The sequence below is a fragment of the Puntigrus tetrazona genome, chromosome 18, assembly GCF_018831695.1.
Source record: "Puntigrus tetrazona isolate hp1 chromosome 18, ASM1883169v1, whole genome shotgun sequence".
NCBI classification, from domain to species: Eukaryota; Metazoa; Chordata; class Actinopteri; order Cypriniformes; family Cyprinidae; genus Puntigrus; species Puntigrus tetrazona.
In genome coordinates this window covers 13,574,934-13,589,176 of record NC_056716.1, presented here as the reverse complement: position 1 = coordinate 13,589,176, position 14,243 = coordinate 13,574,934, and the positions used below count along the sequence as shown (strand labels likewise).

The window sequence follows — 14,243 nt, the reverse complement described above, 5'->3', positions numbered from 1 at the left end:
CGTTTGACCTGCACAGCGTCGTGGAGCCACAATTAAGCAAGCCACGTTAATAAGCCTCGGTGGCACCTACCAGTTGGTCGCCTCTTAAAATAAATCGGCGAAATAAAAACCGAATCATGTTGCGTGGCTCTGTCAATAAGTGCGTATGTTTTAATGTGAGGTTCTCTGCTATCTCCAAGCGCGCTTCCAGTGGAATAAAGTCATCGTTATGTCTGTATCTGCTTAATTCAATCAAGAAATGAAGGAAGGTGGCAGAGAGAGAGAGAGAGAGAGAGAGAGAGAGGTTCTCTGCCCGGGGACTGACGGCCTTCATGTTAATGCAGCATGGCATGCTCTCCCTCAGGTCCTCCTCGACTCTTTGAGGACTGGATCACTTTTTTATTTCCTCTCAGAGCAACCTACACAGTCTGAGAAGAAGCTCCAGCTCCTGATCTATATCGGACCTATTTGTCCTTTTTAAAGGGCAACCGCTGTTTTAGATGAAGCAGATTCTCCACGTCTGTGTCACACTGTCTTGAGAAAGACGGAAAGCGATTTAGGAACAGGATGTCGTTATGGTACCGAAGCAGGTTCACCCTAACGCTTATTTCTTGACCGCGAGGAGACGAGGTGAACGCTTTTATAAATGAAAAAGAGATAACTGATTAATAGAAGCCGGCCCGGACCTAATCGTATTGTATTTTCTGGGCCAAAAATCTGTGAATGAACTTCGTTGTTTGATAAAAATACATTCCTGTGAGCTGAACTACGCTCTTTAACATAATTCAATTAGCTCTAATGTTTAATAAACACATAAACAAGAAGTGGGACATGCATTCGGGGCTTGATGTGATCCAGTTCTGTGAAAAAAATTATATTTTTGACCAAATATAAATAAATATATATAAAAAAATATTTTAATTTGTTTCAACCAATTTGCTTACTATTTATAGGTTAATTTAAACTTTTAATATTAATTTAAAAATTGTATATACATTTTTTTATGTTTTGTATTTTTATATAAAAACATAATCTAATGAATTTAGACGTAAATCATGGATTAACAAATGTTTAAACATTTTTGAAACATTATTTCATCCCAAACCAAAGGTAAATTACCTCTAATATGATAGAATTTCATTAAAATAAAACTAAGAAAAGCTAGTGAGTTAATATTCATTGCGATGTCTAAAACATGTGTAATATTTTATGCACGCTACAGTGTAAAAATAAAATTATTTACCTTATTTTAGACATAAAAACCAATGCAGAAAGCAGTAATGCTATATCATATTTTATATCTGAATAAAACCATTAAATTTAGATATTAGCATTTTTAGGTTAACATTTTTTTTTAAACTCCAGAACTAATAGTACTAGACCAATATAAAAAAGCACTTTAAATAAATGACACAGTGGTTTTAACTCCAGTGTGTGAATCTTTTTGGTTCCATCATCGTCCCTGCATCGTTTCTTGGTGAAACTGTGTATCTCTAAGGAGGTGAAAAGCTGAGCGGAGTTTATGTTTGTCGGCTCTGCGAGAGAGGCAGAGATTTATCGACCGGCCAGAACCGCGAAGAAGGTCCGGAGCACAGCCAAAGCCGTATAATAATGAGCAATGCTCCGCGAGGAACAGCGGCAGAAGAAACCTTCAACTCCTTGATGTGCCCACCTTCAAAACAACACGTTTGCTCGCTAAAATCCACACCCCGTCAACCAGAACTACTGATTTTGCCTTAAACCTCCCAAGATAAATGACCTGAATCAAACTCAGTCACTGTGTGTGTGTGTGATTCTTGAGACATCTTGTGAGGAGTGTAGTTAATTGCGACCGCGTGAACGCCTGAAGTCCCGTGCTCCTCTCGCAGCTGTGTTTGTTCGTCAGGAAGAAACACATGTCAGTCAGATCCTGTCATGTCCGTGGACACCAGGTGCTGGGCAGGAATAAAGCCTGATGTGAGGGCAAGAGGTCAAACTGTTACTACTGGTCTCGGAGAAGCGCTTTATACCGGCTCCCAGTGTCATCCGATACACAGCTCGTGTAAGAGATACGTTGCAAATGAGTTTTCTTACTAGCTAAATTTGCGCGCGTGCACTTCCTGTTGTTGTTTGTGCATTATTAATATGTGAAAAAGAAGCTTAAGTGCACTTTGTAAAAAGATCAAAGTTTCACTTTAAAGTATTTTTATATATAATAATCTTCTCCTAATTACCGGTATTTAATTTACCTGTATTATTCAGATCATTTAACAATACAGTTCACACACTGATTTTTATAAAATAAGGCAGAAACAAAGTAGTCAACTTCATTATAATTTTAACTGCATTATTTATTATTTATTTATTTATTTTATTTTATTATTATTTATTTATTTTAACTGCATTATTTATTATTTATTTATTTTATTTATTTATTAATTATTTATTTATTTTAACTGAGTATTTATTATTTATTTATTTTATTTATTTATTATTTATTTATTTTAACTGTGTTATTTGTTATTTATTGTTGCGTTGTTTATTATTACATTACAAGTCCATATATTTTAAATGTACTGAATTTAAATCTTCAAATCCTCAACTTCAATCATCATTAAATAATGTGTAATTACAAATAAATTTAAATACATGACATAAAAGTTTTATTATAGTTCACCATAAATAGAAAGATATGAAATTATATAAAGATGTATTTAGGTTAAAAAGCACCCTTTAATCTCAAAATGCATTTAGTATACATATTAATAATACATATTAATTTAACTGTAACAACTTTCATGTCAGTAAACATCACATTCAGTTTCGACCTGTAAGTATATTCTATTAATCCTGTAAAGTATGCTAGGGTGTATTTTTTTTCCACAAAAATATATTGAATAGTAATGATCCTACTGTATGTAGTTATATAGGCAACAATTAAATATCCAAAATAATTTTCTGTGTACATAATACAGGTGTGTGTGTGTGTGTATATTTAGTGCATATATTTAAGAAAAATTAAATATATTTATCTAAAATAAAATTATATAAAAATAAATAATAAATAGTATGTATATAAAAAGTAAACATATATATATATATACACACACACACACCCACACACATTAAATACACACCATACACATATAAACAAAAACTTTTTTTTTTAATGCAATTAATGGTAGTCCGGCTTTAAGATTTCTTCTATCAGTCATTAACTGATGAAGGAATGGCTAGATGTTTGTATTTTTAAAATGTGTTCATTGCTTTCATTCATGAGGTTCTGATGTGAACTAAAGGGACATAAGGGGGACTGCTGCACAGACACGGTCTCTCACATATCCTTGGTTCCCCACAATCCCACACCTAATCAAATGAAGCTGTGTATAAAGGAGGAGATCGTGGAACATCAACGAAGACAAATTAGAACAAGCTCCCTGATTTCTCACCAGAGATCACACTCATGAGCTTGCGTTGAACAGCTCATAGACTTTGTGGGTGTATTTTCTCAAAAGTGGGTGTAATATTTCTAGGTCAGGTTTGCATTTTAATATTATGCGGTTGGGATCGGTTTAGCAATATGTATATCTCACTGTGAAATTAATTACAGATTTTGGCTTATAGTTTTTTCACTTGTTGAAAACTGTCTTTCCAGTGGAGGGCCTGTAGTCTAATTCACAAAGAGCTTGTTTAATGTGATGAGAAAATATCTAACGTCTTCTTTCTCTTTGGTGATATAGCTCAGCGCCTCCTTTTGCCGTTTGCTTTTTGATACCGAGCATCTGATATTTTTTTTACTTGTGCAGATTGTTCTAAAAATGATTTTTGCAAGTTCTCTGCAGTCTATTTTGGGTATTTTTGTGTTATTAATACACTGATAAATCAAATTAAAATACAAAAGGATGTGCCGAGTGGATTGTGAATTTTACTCTGTGACAAAATAGAAAATGTCATCACATGAATTCCTTTTTGCATAAAATGCACGGCCCATATATGTCCCGATTACATCTCGTGATTGACTGTGAACATCTGAAACACTTTCCTGAGCCGAGTATATGATATATAATGAGGATTAAAAAAAAAACTAAAATACTTGTGTGTATACCTACATATGTACATACATACAAAAAAAATTATATATATATATATATATATATATATATATATATATATATATATATATATATATACATACAGGAAACAATTATATAATATCTGAATATATAAGTCTAAATCATACTGAATATACTGAATCATTTAATCATATATCTGCATATTTCAATTTATATACTCAGTATTATAATATGCACATTTTACATTTATATAATCAGACTCATATGTTCTGATTTACATTTACATATTAAGATTTGTATTGATTTATAAATATATATTCCGATTTAATTAAGTATATTACTTCCATATAGGCCTATTTAAATTTTACATTTATATATTAAGATCTCACTCATTAATATCTCCTGTTTGGCACTTCATAAAAAAAAAATATATAGGTATGTCAACATATAAGTGAAAAATGACATTTAATGCAGATATGTATATTTGAAATATGGGATGAATCTGTTCTACGAAACATAAATATCAGCGTATCTCTTTCCGTCTCTTGATGTGCCATTTGGTATATTTGTCAGGACGTCCAAAACCACGGTGTGTGTGTGTGTGTGTGTGTGTGTGTGTGTTATTATGGGGGGATGGTGCTGTTCAGATTTTGGGTTTATGAGTACTGGGGGAGGGGAACGCTCGGCGTTTGTGTGCTGCATTCTCTCAGTACAATAATGACAGAAATCTGAATGAGTGTGTGAGGAGAAAGAGCGGCTCACACCTGACTCTCTGTGTTTGTTTATAACCGTAAGAACAGTGACCGTACGGACAGAGATTCGTGGAGCGCCACGTATGACACGCAGCACACCAACGATGGTCTTGGTTGTTCGCTGGCAGACGGCGAAAAGGCTTCTGGAAGGGGGGTGGGGTGAAGGATTAGCCTCCTAAATCTATTAGAAATTCATTCATACTAAATTCGCTTCTCAAGACGCTGAGGGAAAACGAGGGGTGCTCTCTCTTACGTCGCTAGGTGAGCTGACCCAGTTGTTCTGTATTCCTGTAAAAAAGGTCACTTGACGTCACTCTCGTGAGACTACTGTACATCAGCTTGAGGGAAAATGGGACAGTTATTTGTTTTGGTTTCACAGGAAACCTGACTCATGTAACCAATCGTTCTGGTCCCGTATGCTAAGTAGCCAACGTAGCGTTTCTGAGCTACTTTAGATAACACAGTAGGCTAATAAAAGTGATGCAGTACACCTGTTAAGCTAGCTTGCTCCGCACTAGTTTACATGTTAGCAGCCATGGCTGTGTTCCAATCGCTTTACAGTGCCTTGCAAAGCAGACTTCACAGGGCGTCAAGCCATCTTGGTTGTAGGATTAGCCTCAAATACACTAAAATGGTAAATATACCCATCGGTTATTGCACACCACTGCAATATGAATTGAAGTGGCTAAAATAAACACAAAGGAATATTTTTCTTCATATTAATTAATTGGTTAATAGGCATTAGAGCAAGCATATCAGAGAGGAACCTTGTAACATACAAACTTGAACTCTGTGTAGCTTTATGTGGGCAACGTCACATTAAAGGGTCAGTAAATTTAACCCACATGAATTGAGTGATTGAGCCTTTTATTGACATATTATTCACATTGATTCATACGATAAGCCTTATGATCTTTTTATTATCTTTTTGAAATGCCTGAGACTTGGTGGAACTAAAATCTCTCCGATTTGAAAATCTTAATTTGTGTTTCAAAAATAAAAAGTCAACCCAGGTTTATTGGGTGCTACATACATATGCAACTTCATACAATTTATAGCAGTTTCCAGATGAAACAGCAGTAAGATGACTTCAAAACAGCTTTCAAATGGTCTAAAACGACTATTTTTCTAAAACAAATTATATTTGTAAACTAATACATTTAGCTCTAGCTCCATATTTATGGCGTTTTGTAGTAAACTTGCTCGTTAGCGCACCCGGTACAGCATTGATAGCCTATGAATCACAGCTTCTTTCTGCTTCGATAAGAAGAAACTGCATGCCAATTTTACATACGTCAAATCAGCTGTAAATCTGACACGCAGCAAACAGAAATACCAAAAGTCAAAAATGCATTTGGTCACGTTGAGTCGCTATTTGACCTGTTCATTTTTCTTAGAGTGCCTTGTCTCCATGTCTGTATCTACTGTAAACTGTATCTGAAATCTATATCTGCGTGCGAGTCTGTGTTTGTGTGGATTGTGATTTGGATTTTATTAGTTTTTTTTCACCGCACTGTATGCAGGGCTGCTTGAGGAAGCAGGCGCGATGGCCAATGCCTCAACAGACCTGGACAATGCTGAGGCCCAGAGACAGCTCAACAACAACAACAGGCCTGCAAGCACAGGATTCTGGGAAACTGAGACCACCAGTGCCAAACTATTTGAGTGCTCTCGTATCAAAGCACTAGCAGGTGAGTAGAGGATCTGTGGGTGTCTGTATTTCGAGCATGTTTTTATGACGTTTTGGGGTTTTTATGACATTTTATGACACATTTATTTTACAAATGCTGTTTTTTCTATTAATCAAAAAATCCTGAAAGAACATATCTCGGTTATTGATCAGCTAAAACAGCTTTCCTCATTGACAATAATAAGAAGGATCATGTGACACAAAAGACTGGAGTAACGATGCGGAAAATTCAACTTTGCATCACAGGAATAAATTACATTACGAAACATATTAAATTAGCATTTTGAATTGTAAAAATATTTCAAAATATTGCTTTTTGTTTTTACCGTATTCTTAATAAAATGAATGCATACTTTGTGAGCACAAAAGACTTGTGTTAGAAAACCGAGCGCCAAACTGAAATCGTAGTGTATATAATAAGGAAGCAATATTCTTCAATATACTCATATTCCTGTTATGGAGGAAATAATAAATGCTAAATAACATTGCCACAAAAATGATAATCTAAATGTAAAAGCAGTAGAAATTAGCATATATTGTTACGTACATAATACTGACCTGAGAAATAAAGAATATATATATAACCGATGTGACCCTGGACCACAAAACCAATCATAAGGGTCTTTTTTTATTTGAGATTTATAAATGTTACATTGACGTTTGTTTGGATATTACAATGTTTGGCCAAGATACAAATACATGTAATTCTTGAATGTTGAGAAAATGACCTTTAAAGCTAATTAATTGTTAAGTCCTTAGCAATGCATATTACTAATCAAAACTAATATTACTAATAATTGTCATGGAAATTAACATGTCCTAATATCCTAATGATTTTTGGCATAAAAGGTCATCATTTGACCCATACAATGTGTTTTTGGCTATTGCTACAAATATATGATGCTACTTGTGACTGTTTTTGTACTCCGGGGGTCACATATCGTACCGTTATTGTGTGTCCTGTGTTTAAATATACACTGTTGTTTGTCTCTCTCTCGTTCTACCAGATGAGAGGGACGCAGTCCAGAAGAAGACCTTTACTAAGTGGGTGAACTCTCACTTGGCCCGTGTGTCCTGCCGCATCTCTGACCTGTATAATGACCTGAGAGACGGATACATGCTCATCAGACTGCTGGAGGTGCTGTCAGGAGAACTGCTGGTGAGGAAACCTTTTCACGCCCAAAGCTTTCACCTTGATTCCAAACGTTTTCATTTTTGCTGTTTCGGTTAAAGATTTTTGGTTGCCTGAGTTTTGCTGATCTGCGGTGATTGGTCCGGTTGGTGTTATTTTCATTTTAATTATGCCTGTAGTGCCTGACGAGTGCTGCTTTGTGTGCAGCGTCACCAGGGAAAACGCTTTTTACCGCTTCAAAAGCGGCCACCTGGTGGCAAAGAATGAATTTGCATTTTCATTCAGACCAACCGAAAATATCAATAAGCGACATGCACGGTATTTTATAATAGGGGCACTTTAAGTTTTTCATCAAATATTTCTATTGTATTTTATTTCAGCTTTCTGTAATGTTTATATAGGTTCAGTTCTCAATTAAGGATAATAACCCTGATTCAGTCTACACGGTATACTTCATTAATTGTTTTTCAAGGGATGAATACAGGAAGTTTCATGCTTGCGTGTTTGATTTGTTCTTGTTTAAAGCCTCGGCCCACGAGAGGCAGGATGAGGATTCACTGTTTGGAGAATGTGGATAAGGCTCTTCAGTTCCTCAAAGAACAGAGGGTTCATCTAGAAAATGTTGGTTCTCACGATATAGTCGATGGCAACCACCGCCTCACTCTCGGCCTCATCTGGACCATCATCCTCCGCTTCCAGGTGAGGGTTGCTTGGATTTCTTCAGACTGCTTTTAGGAGCCTCATCTGACTTCAAGAGAAAACTAATCTCTCCGCTGTCATTGACTAGCAATGGATTTATGTGACCTGATGCGGTCTGATCTGTAAAGAAGTGGCCATGTTTGGACCATGGGTGGGTGTTTGATCCCTGTCTGCCCTTTATGGTCCCTGCTGAGTGTGTGATCACTGTCTGTGTGGTGTCTCCTTAGTCTTTATGGTCGATTGTCAATACCTACATCACATTCTCTAGGTGTGCATTACTGATAGCAGTAGAGTTCGCAGAATAAAGTTGAGTTCAGGGCTCTGTCCTAAATGGCTCACTTCGTGTCTGCTTACCATGCAAAGACCACAGGGTGACCAATTTCTCATTTTGAACTAATATTTTGAAAATTGCACTTGCAGATGACGTAATATTAACGAAATAAAAGGCCACTTAAGTGCACTTAAAGAGAGACCACGCTTAAGTACACTTTTAAAAAGTGTTACATTTAAAAAATAGAGCATAAAGTACATTTTTCTTTTATTTTAAACTGTGACATTTTAATAATCTTTATAGAATTACACTTGTTTTGTTTTTGGCCTACTAGAGTGCATGTAAAGTACTTTACAACATCAATCCTTGGTCACAAATGATCAGTTTTAATCAACTAACTGCATTTGATATAATTGTAAACTATAACACATTTTCATTTAATAAAGTAACATGCTCTTATACGTCCAAAAACGCTCAATTCAGTTCACACTTAAGTATAATCTTATAAATATATAAATGACTGTGTATTTGTATTTATAGAAGAAATATACACAGCACACACATATATATTACATAAACAAAAACCTTTATTCTGGATGCTATTAATCACAATTTATTGCTTGACAGCACTAATATATACAGAACTTTTTCATATTTTATGTATTTTTTAATAAGTGCTCTTTTTGAAGTATTCCAGAGTACTTCTTTTACTGGCTGAAAATGCAAATGTAGCCATTAAAGAAGAAGCCACGAAGGCAACAAAAGCATGATATTTTAATATCGTTAAAAGCTAAATGTAGGTCATATTTTGTTCGCTTATTCCAACCTGCGTCTTTTAATAAAACGAAACGGCGCCGAGCGCTTTATAGAAGCGTGCTAAAGTGTACTCCGTGCTCGCAACGGAAACCAGGGTCTTGTTTTCTCGCTCTGAGTATTCGAAAGCTCAGAGCAGCTCCTGGTGTGTATTGCCTGTCATCTCTCGGCTCCGTCAGTAAAGCAGTGGCAGGTTACCCAGAATGCCGTCTGACTGCAGCCCAGTAAGCTGATGCTGTGGTGATTGTGGACGCAGGGACGGAGAGAGGTGGAGTGTCACTCGATCCACGAGATCGCGGGGTGGGGCTGTCGCTCACCTCTCATCCTATCTCTCGTGATTCTTCTTCGTCCCCTCTCTCTCTCTCGTTCATTCTCCCGCCTCCCTCCTCCATATTCCTCTTTATATCCTCTGTATATGCCGGAACATCTCTCCGTTCCCCTATTTATCTCCTTTCTACCCTCCCCATCTCTGTTGGAGTTCACTCTGCCCAGTCAGCAGGTAAGGTCGAACACTGCAGCAGCCGAATAGAGAGAGAGAGAGAGAGAGAGAGAGAGAGAGGAGGAGGAATTAGGAAGAGGGCAGATGGGAAAGCATTAAGGCAATGCAAACTTCAGTATCTTGTGGACTAGAAACGTTACAGATGTCAAAGTGTATGTCTGTATAGTCTGACGAAGGTTTCATATTTGCTTTCACTTGTTATGTATTATTCATTTGTGTTTACATTTGGCTGCTAAAGTCTGCGCTTACAGCAGGAAAAGTAGTCTCGTTCAGCCCGATGAGAAAACGATTAGATATATTCCGTGAGGAAAAGTCCTCTCGTCTGATTTAACGTTGCTTTTCGAGGAAATGCGTGGACATTTTTACTGGAAAACAAGACTAAAATACAGATTTTTGCAGCGCTGCTCTTTGAGGTTGTAGATATCGATCACGTATTGACTGAAATTCGATATGACGAATGATCTTGGGATGCTGTAGTTTAGTAATGTGCTTACACAAATGTGTTGGAGATGTCTGTGTGTGTGTGTGTGTGTTACATATGCCACACTATGAGGCATGAGGAGTGTGTCCTTGTGCCACTCATTATTAAGTATCATGTCAAAAACGATAAAATTGGCGCATATACTGTCTAATGACAGAACAGGCCAGTTGGTGAAGAATGCAATCGTAATGGTCATGCAGTATTGGCGTGCATCCCATTGCCAGTGTTTTAAGCAAAAAACAGTTGGGTTTTGGACAAACTACTAATACTCCAAGGACTACAGCTGATTTAAGTAACTGTTCACAAAAACATTCTTACATTAGAGCATACTCTTACTGTCACTAATGATTACTGGTGGGTCTTTATTGCAAAGCAACAAAAATGTTAATATCACAGTTTGTTTTAGAAAAGTCGAATTTATTCGGTTGTTTCATTGCAATAAGAATATGAAATCTTTTTGGCTTCGTGATCCCAGCAAGGAAAGCAAAGCCTGTGAATAAACCATTAATAAGCTCACGGGCATTTAATCTCTGTGGATTTCAGACGGCGCTAACTTTATTGTTGTTCTTTCCTAACAGATCCAGGTGATTAAGATTGAGACGGAGGACAACAGAGAGACACGCTCCGCTAAGGATGCCCTTCTTCTGTGGTGTCAGATGAAAACAGCAGGGTAACAATTATATTACAACACACAGCTATATGTACTATAGTATATGTATGCAATTATTTGGTCAAAATACAGAAAAACAGTAATATTTTACAATATTATTGTCTGAATATATTTTAAAATGCAGGTTTTTTTCCAACAACCATCACTGTGACACGATCCTTCAGAAATCATTCTAATATGCTGATTTACGGTTTAATTATTATTATTATGCATGTGAAAAACTTGATGTTTAATATCTATGTGTTTTTTTGATAAATGCAAAGTTTAGAAGAGCAATTTAAAATATTAGTTTATAATATCAATATTAATATTAGTAATATAAGTGCTATATTACTAATTAATATTAGTAACAATATTAATTAGCAATATAAGTTTAATGCATAATTTAACACAGACGTTTGATTGGTAGTGTATCACAGTTACCACAAAAAATATTACACCTGTTATCAACATTTATGATAATAAAAAATAATAAATGTTACTTAGCTTATATCAGCATATTAGTATGGTTTCTAAAGGATCGTGCGACACAACGAAGACTTCAGTAAGGATGCTAAAATTCAAACAGAAAACTTTTCGATCAAATAAATGCAGCCAAACATTATTATCCCCAGCTGTCGATGGCGTACGGTAGTGAATGTTTTCTATAGGAACACGCGTGATCTTCCTGAACGTCTTTCGTGTGTCACCTCCAGGTATCCCGAGGTCAACATCCACAACTTCACCACCTGCTGGAGGGACGGCCTGGCTTTCAACGCTCTCATTCACAGGCACAGGTCAGACGGACACGCAGCACACCGACTAGGCTTCCTTCCATTCACGTCGTTGATAGATGCTGTTGTGTGAGCTGATTTCTGCCCGCGTGTTTCACAGGCCTGATTTAATTGAATTCCACAAGCTGACCAGATCCAATGCAACACACAACCTCCAGCAAGCCTTTAACATAGCTGAGCAGAGTCTCGGACTCACCAAACTACTAGACCCTGAGGGTAACGAACAGCATGTCATGACGTGAACCTTGTAACGGGGCCCAGATTTTGCTGTACTTAATCATCTGCCCGTTTTCTCCCACCCAGATGTAAACACAGAAAATCCAGACGAGAAGTCCATCATCACTTACGTAGTTTCCTACTATCATTATTTCTCCAAAATGAAGGCGCTTATTGTAGAAGGGAAGAGAATTGGAAAGGTAGGATTTTTTTTTTATATATATAGAGCTAAAACTTAATTAATGTGTTATCAGATGCACGTTTCCCCTCTCTTTGTATCTTCCTAGGTGCTAGACAATGCTATAGAAGCTGAGAAGATCATTCACCGCTACGAGGCTTTAGCGTCCGAGCTGTTGGAGTGGATCGAGAGAACCATAAGCATCATCAGCAACCAGAAGTTTGCAAACTCGTTATCGGGTGTTCAGCAACAGCTTCAAGCCTTTACCACCTACTGCACCATTGAGAAGCCTATCAAGTAAGAGAGAATAAATGAAACAGAGGTCTGAGTGTTGGCAGGCGCTCCGTGACTGACGGAAAAATACTCAAACTATGATGACTGTGAATCATCTGTTTCTTTCGAGGCGTTCTTACGCTGCCTTTTAAGGGTACTAGTCTCTGTGTTGTTGGCCACATGTGTTCATACTATTGTGAAAAAGAGGAGCGCTTAGTTATATTGAATGTACTTAAAATTTTAAGTAAATTCAGTATAAAATGAAGTACGAACCTGTGCTTGCAGATAATAAAGTGCACTTAAATAAAGAGTTGCTTAAATAATTTCATGACATTTTCTTAGCACACTTAATAGAATCTTAAATAGAATCATTGAGTTTCTTCTTCTGTTGAACAAAAAACGTTTCCCCACCATATTATAGAAGTCATATTATAGAAGAAAGTTTTTCTAATCTGTGTGTGCTGAGTATATTTATTATGTATATTTAAAAACATGTGCATGTATAAAATTAATGAAAATGTTACGTTTATATATTAAATGTATTTATATATAACATCAAATACAAGAAAATATAATATAATATATATAAATGCATTTTCATGGAAATACTGTGTGTGTTATAATATATACATAACAAATAAACACCACAGCCATATTGCAAGTATATGAAATATATAAATATATGTATATACAGCATATCATTTCTGTAATAAGTGCTCTTTTTAAAACGTGCAATAGCTCTAAAATGGATTTTGTTTTCATAAGGATTTTGGCAGATCGTGCAGATCTTTCTTTCTTCTTTATGATTAACGTTTAACATGATTAAGATGAGGTTATTGTCTTTTCTTATTATAAACAAACAAATGACCGACTCTTGTTGAAATCGAGTGATTTGCGGCCACTTTATCGCACACTTTCAGCTCACTTTTGGAACATGGTTGATTTGCTCAGCTGATGTGGTCATGTTTTTTGGACTAAAGCTTAATTACTTTAGTCCATTTGGCGTAAAGACTTGTTCGTACTGTTGCATTCATCAGATATCTGGATCAGGGAACGTGCTGAAACCTGAGAGAGCTGTTCGCTTCACAGCAAGTGACTGAAGTATCTGTGCTGTTTTGAAAGGAAACGCATAGGGAGTCTTAGGAAAGGGATTTGTTTGACAGATGCAGTGTCCTTTGTGTGGTTATTTATGGTGCGGATTGTTTTTAACAGATTCCAGGAGAAAGGGAACCTGGAGGTGCTGCTTTTCACCATCCAAAGTAAGCTCAGAGCTAACAATCAGAAGCCATATGTGCCTCATGACGGGAAACTTATCTCAGACATCAATAAGGTGTGTACTGTTTGCTTAATATGGTTCTTGACTGGATACAGTGTCAAATTCTATTTATAACTAGAACACCTACTCTCTTTTTTTATTTGACAATCTAAATTTCATGTCATGTCATCTTAATCAAATATTAACTAATAAAGACCTAAAGAAGAAATACACAAAACTTGACGAACAAAAAGAATCAGTTTTGATTAAAATACAATAAAAGCTGTAATATTGTGAACAACTGCAATTTGCAATAACAGTATTTGAATCTTTTAAAATGGTATTTATTCTAGTATTTAGATTTTTTGGAATTATTTTGGTGCCCAATTATTACTAATACTGCTTATTATTTTTTGCTGCTTAATATTTTTGCGGAAACCGTGATCATGATTTAAAGTTCAGATCAGAAAGTTAGGGTCAGATCAGAAGAAACTTTTGCATTTTATATGA

At 36.1% G+C, this 14,243-nt stretch overlaps 1 protein-coding gene across 1 annotated transcript in view; it reads left to right on the top strand.

Moving 5' to 3' along the window:
- Positions 1 to 14,243, top strand: part of LOC122362968 (spectrin beta chain, non-erythrocytic 4-like) — a 58,842-nt gene that overhangs the window by 1,389 nt on the left and 43,210 nt on the right. Inside the window, 9 exon segments of the mRNA XM_043264796.1 lie at positions 6,307 to 6,474; positions 7,481 to 7,632; positions 8,131 to 8,304; positions 10,947 to 11,038; positions 11,734 to 11,814; positions 11,912 to 12,027; positions 12,115 to 12,227; positions 12,315 to 12,502; positions 13,691 to 13,808. Of these exon segments, the coding sequence (XP_043120731.1) occupies positions 6,330 to 6,474; positions 7,481 to 7,632; positions 8,131 to 8,304; positions 10,947 to 11,038; positions 11,734 to 11,814; positions 11,912 to 12,027; positions 12,115 to 12,227; positions 12,315 to 12,502; positions 13,691 to 13,808 (1,179 nt within the window). The 5' untranslated portion in view covers positions 6,307 to 6,329.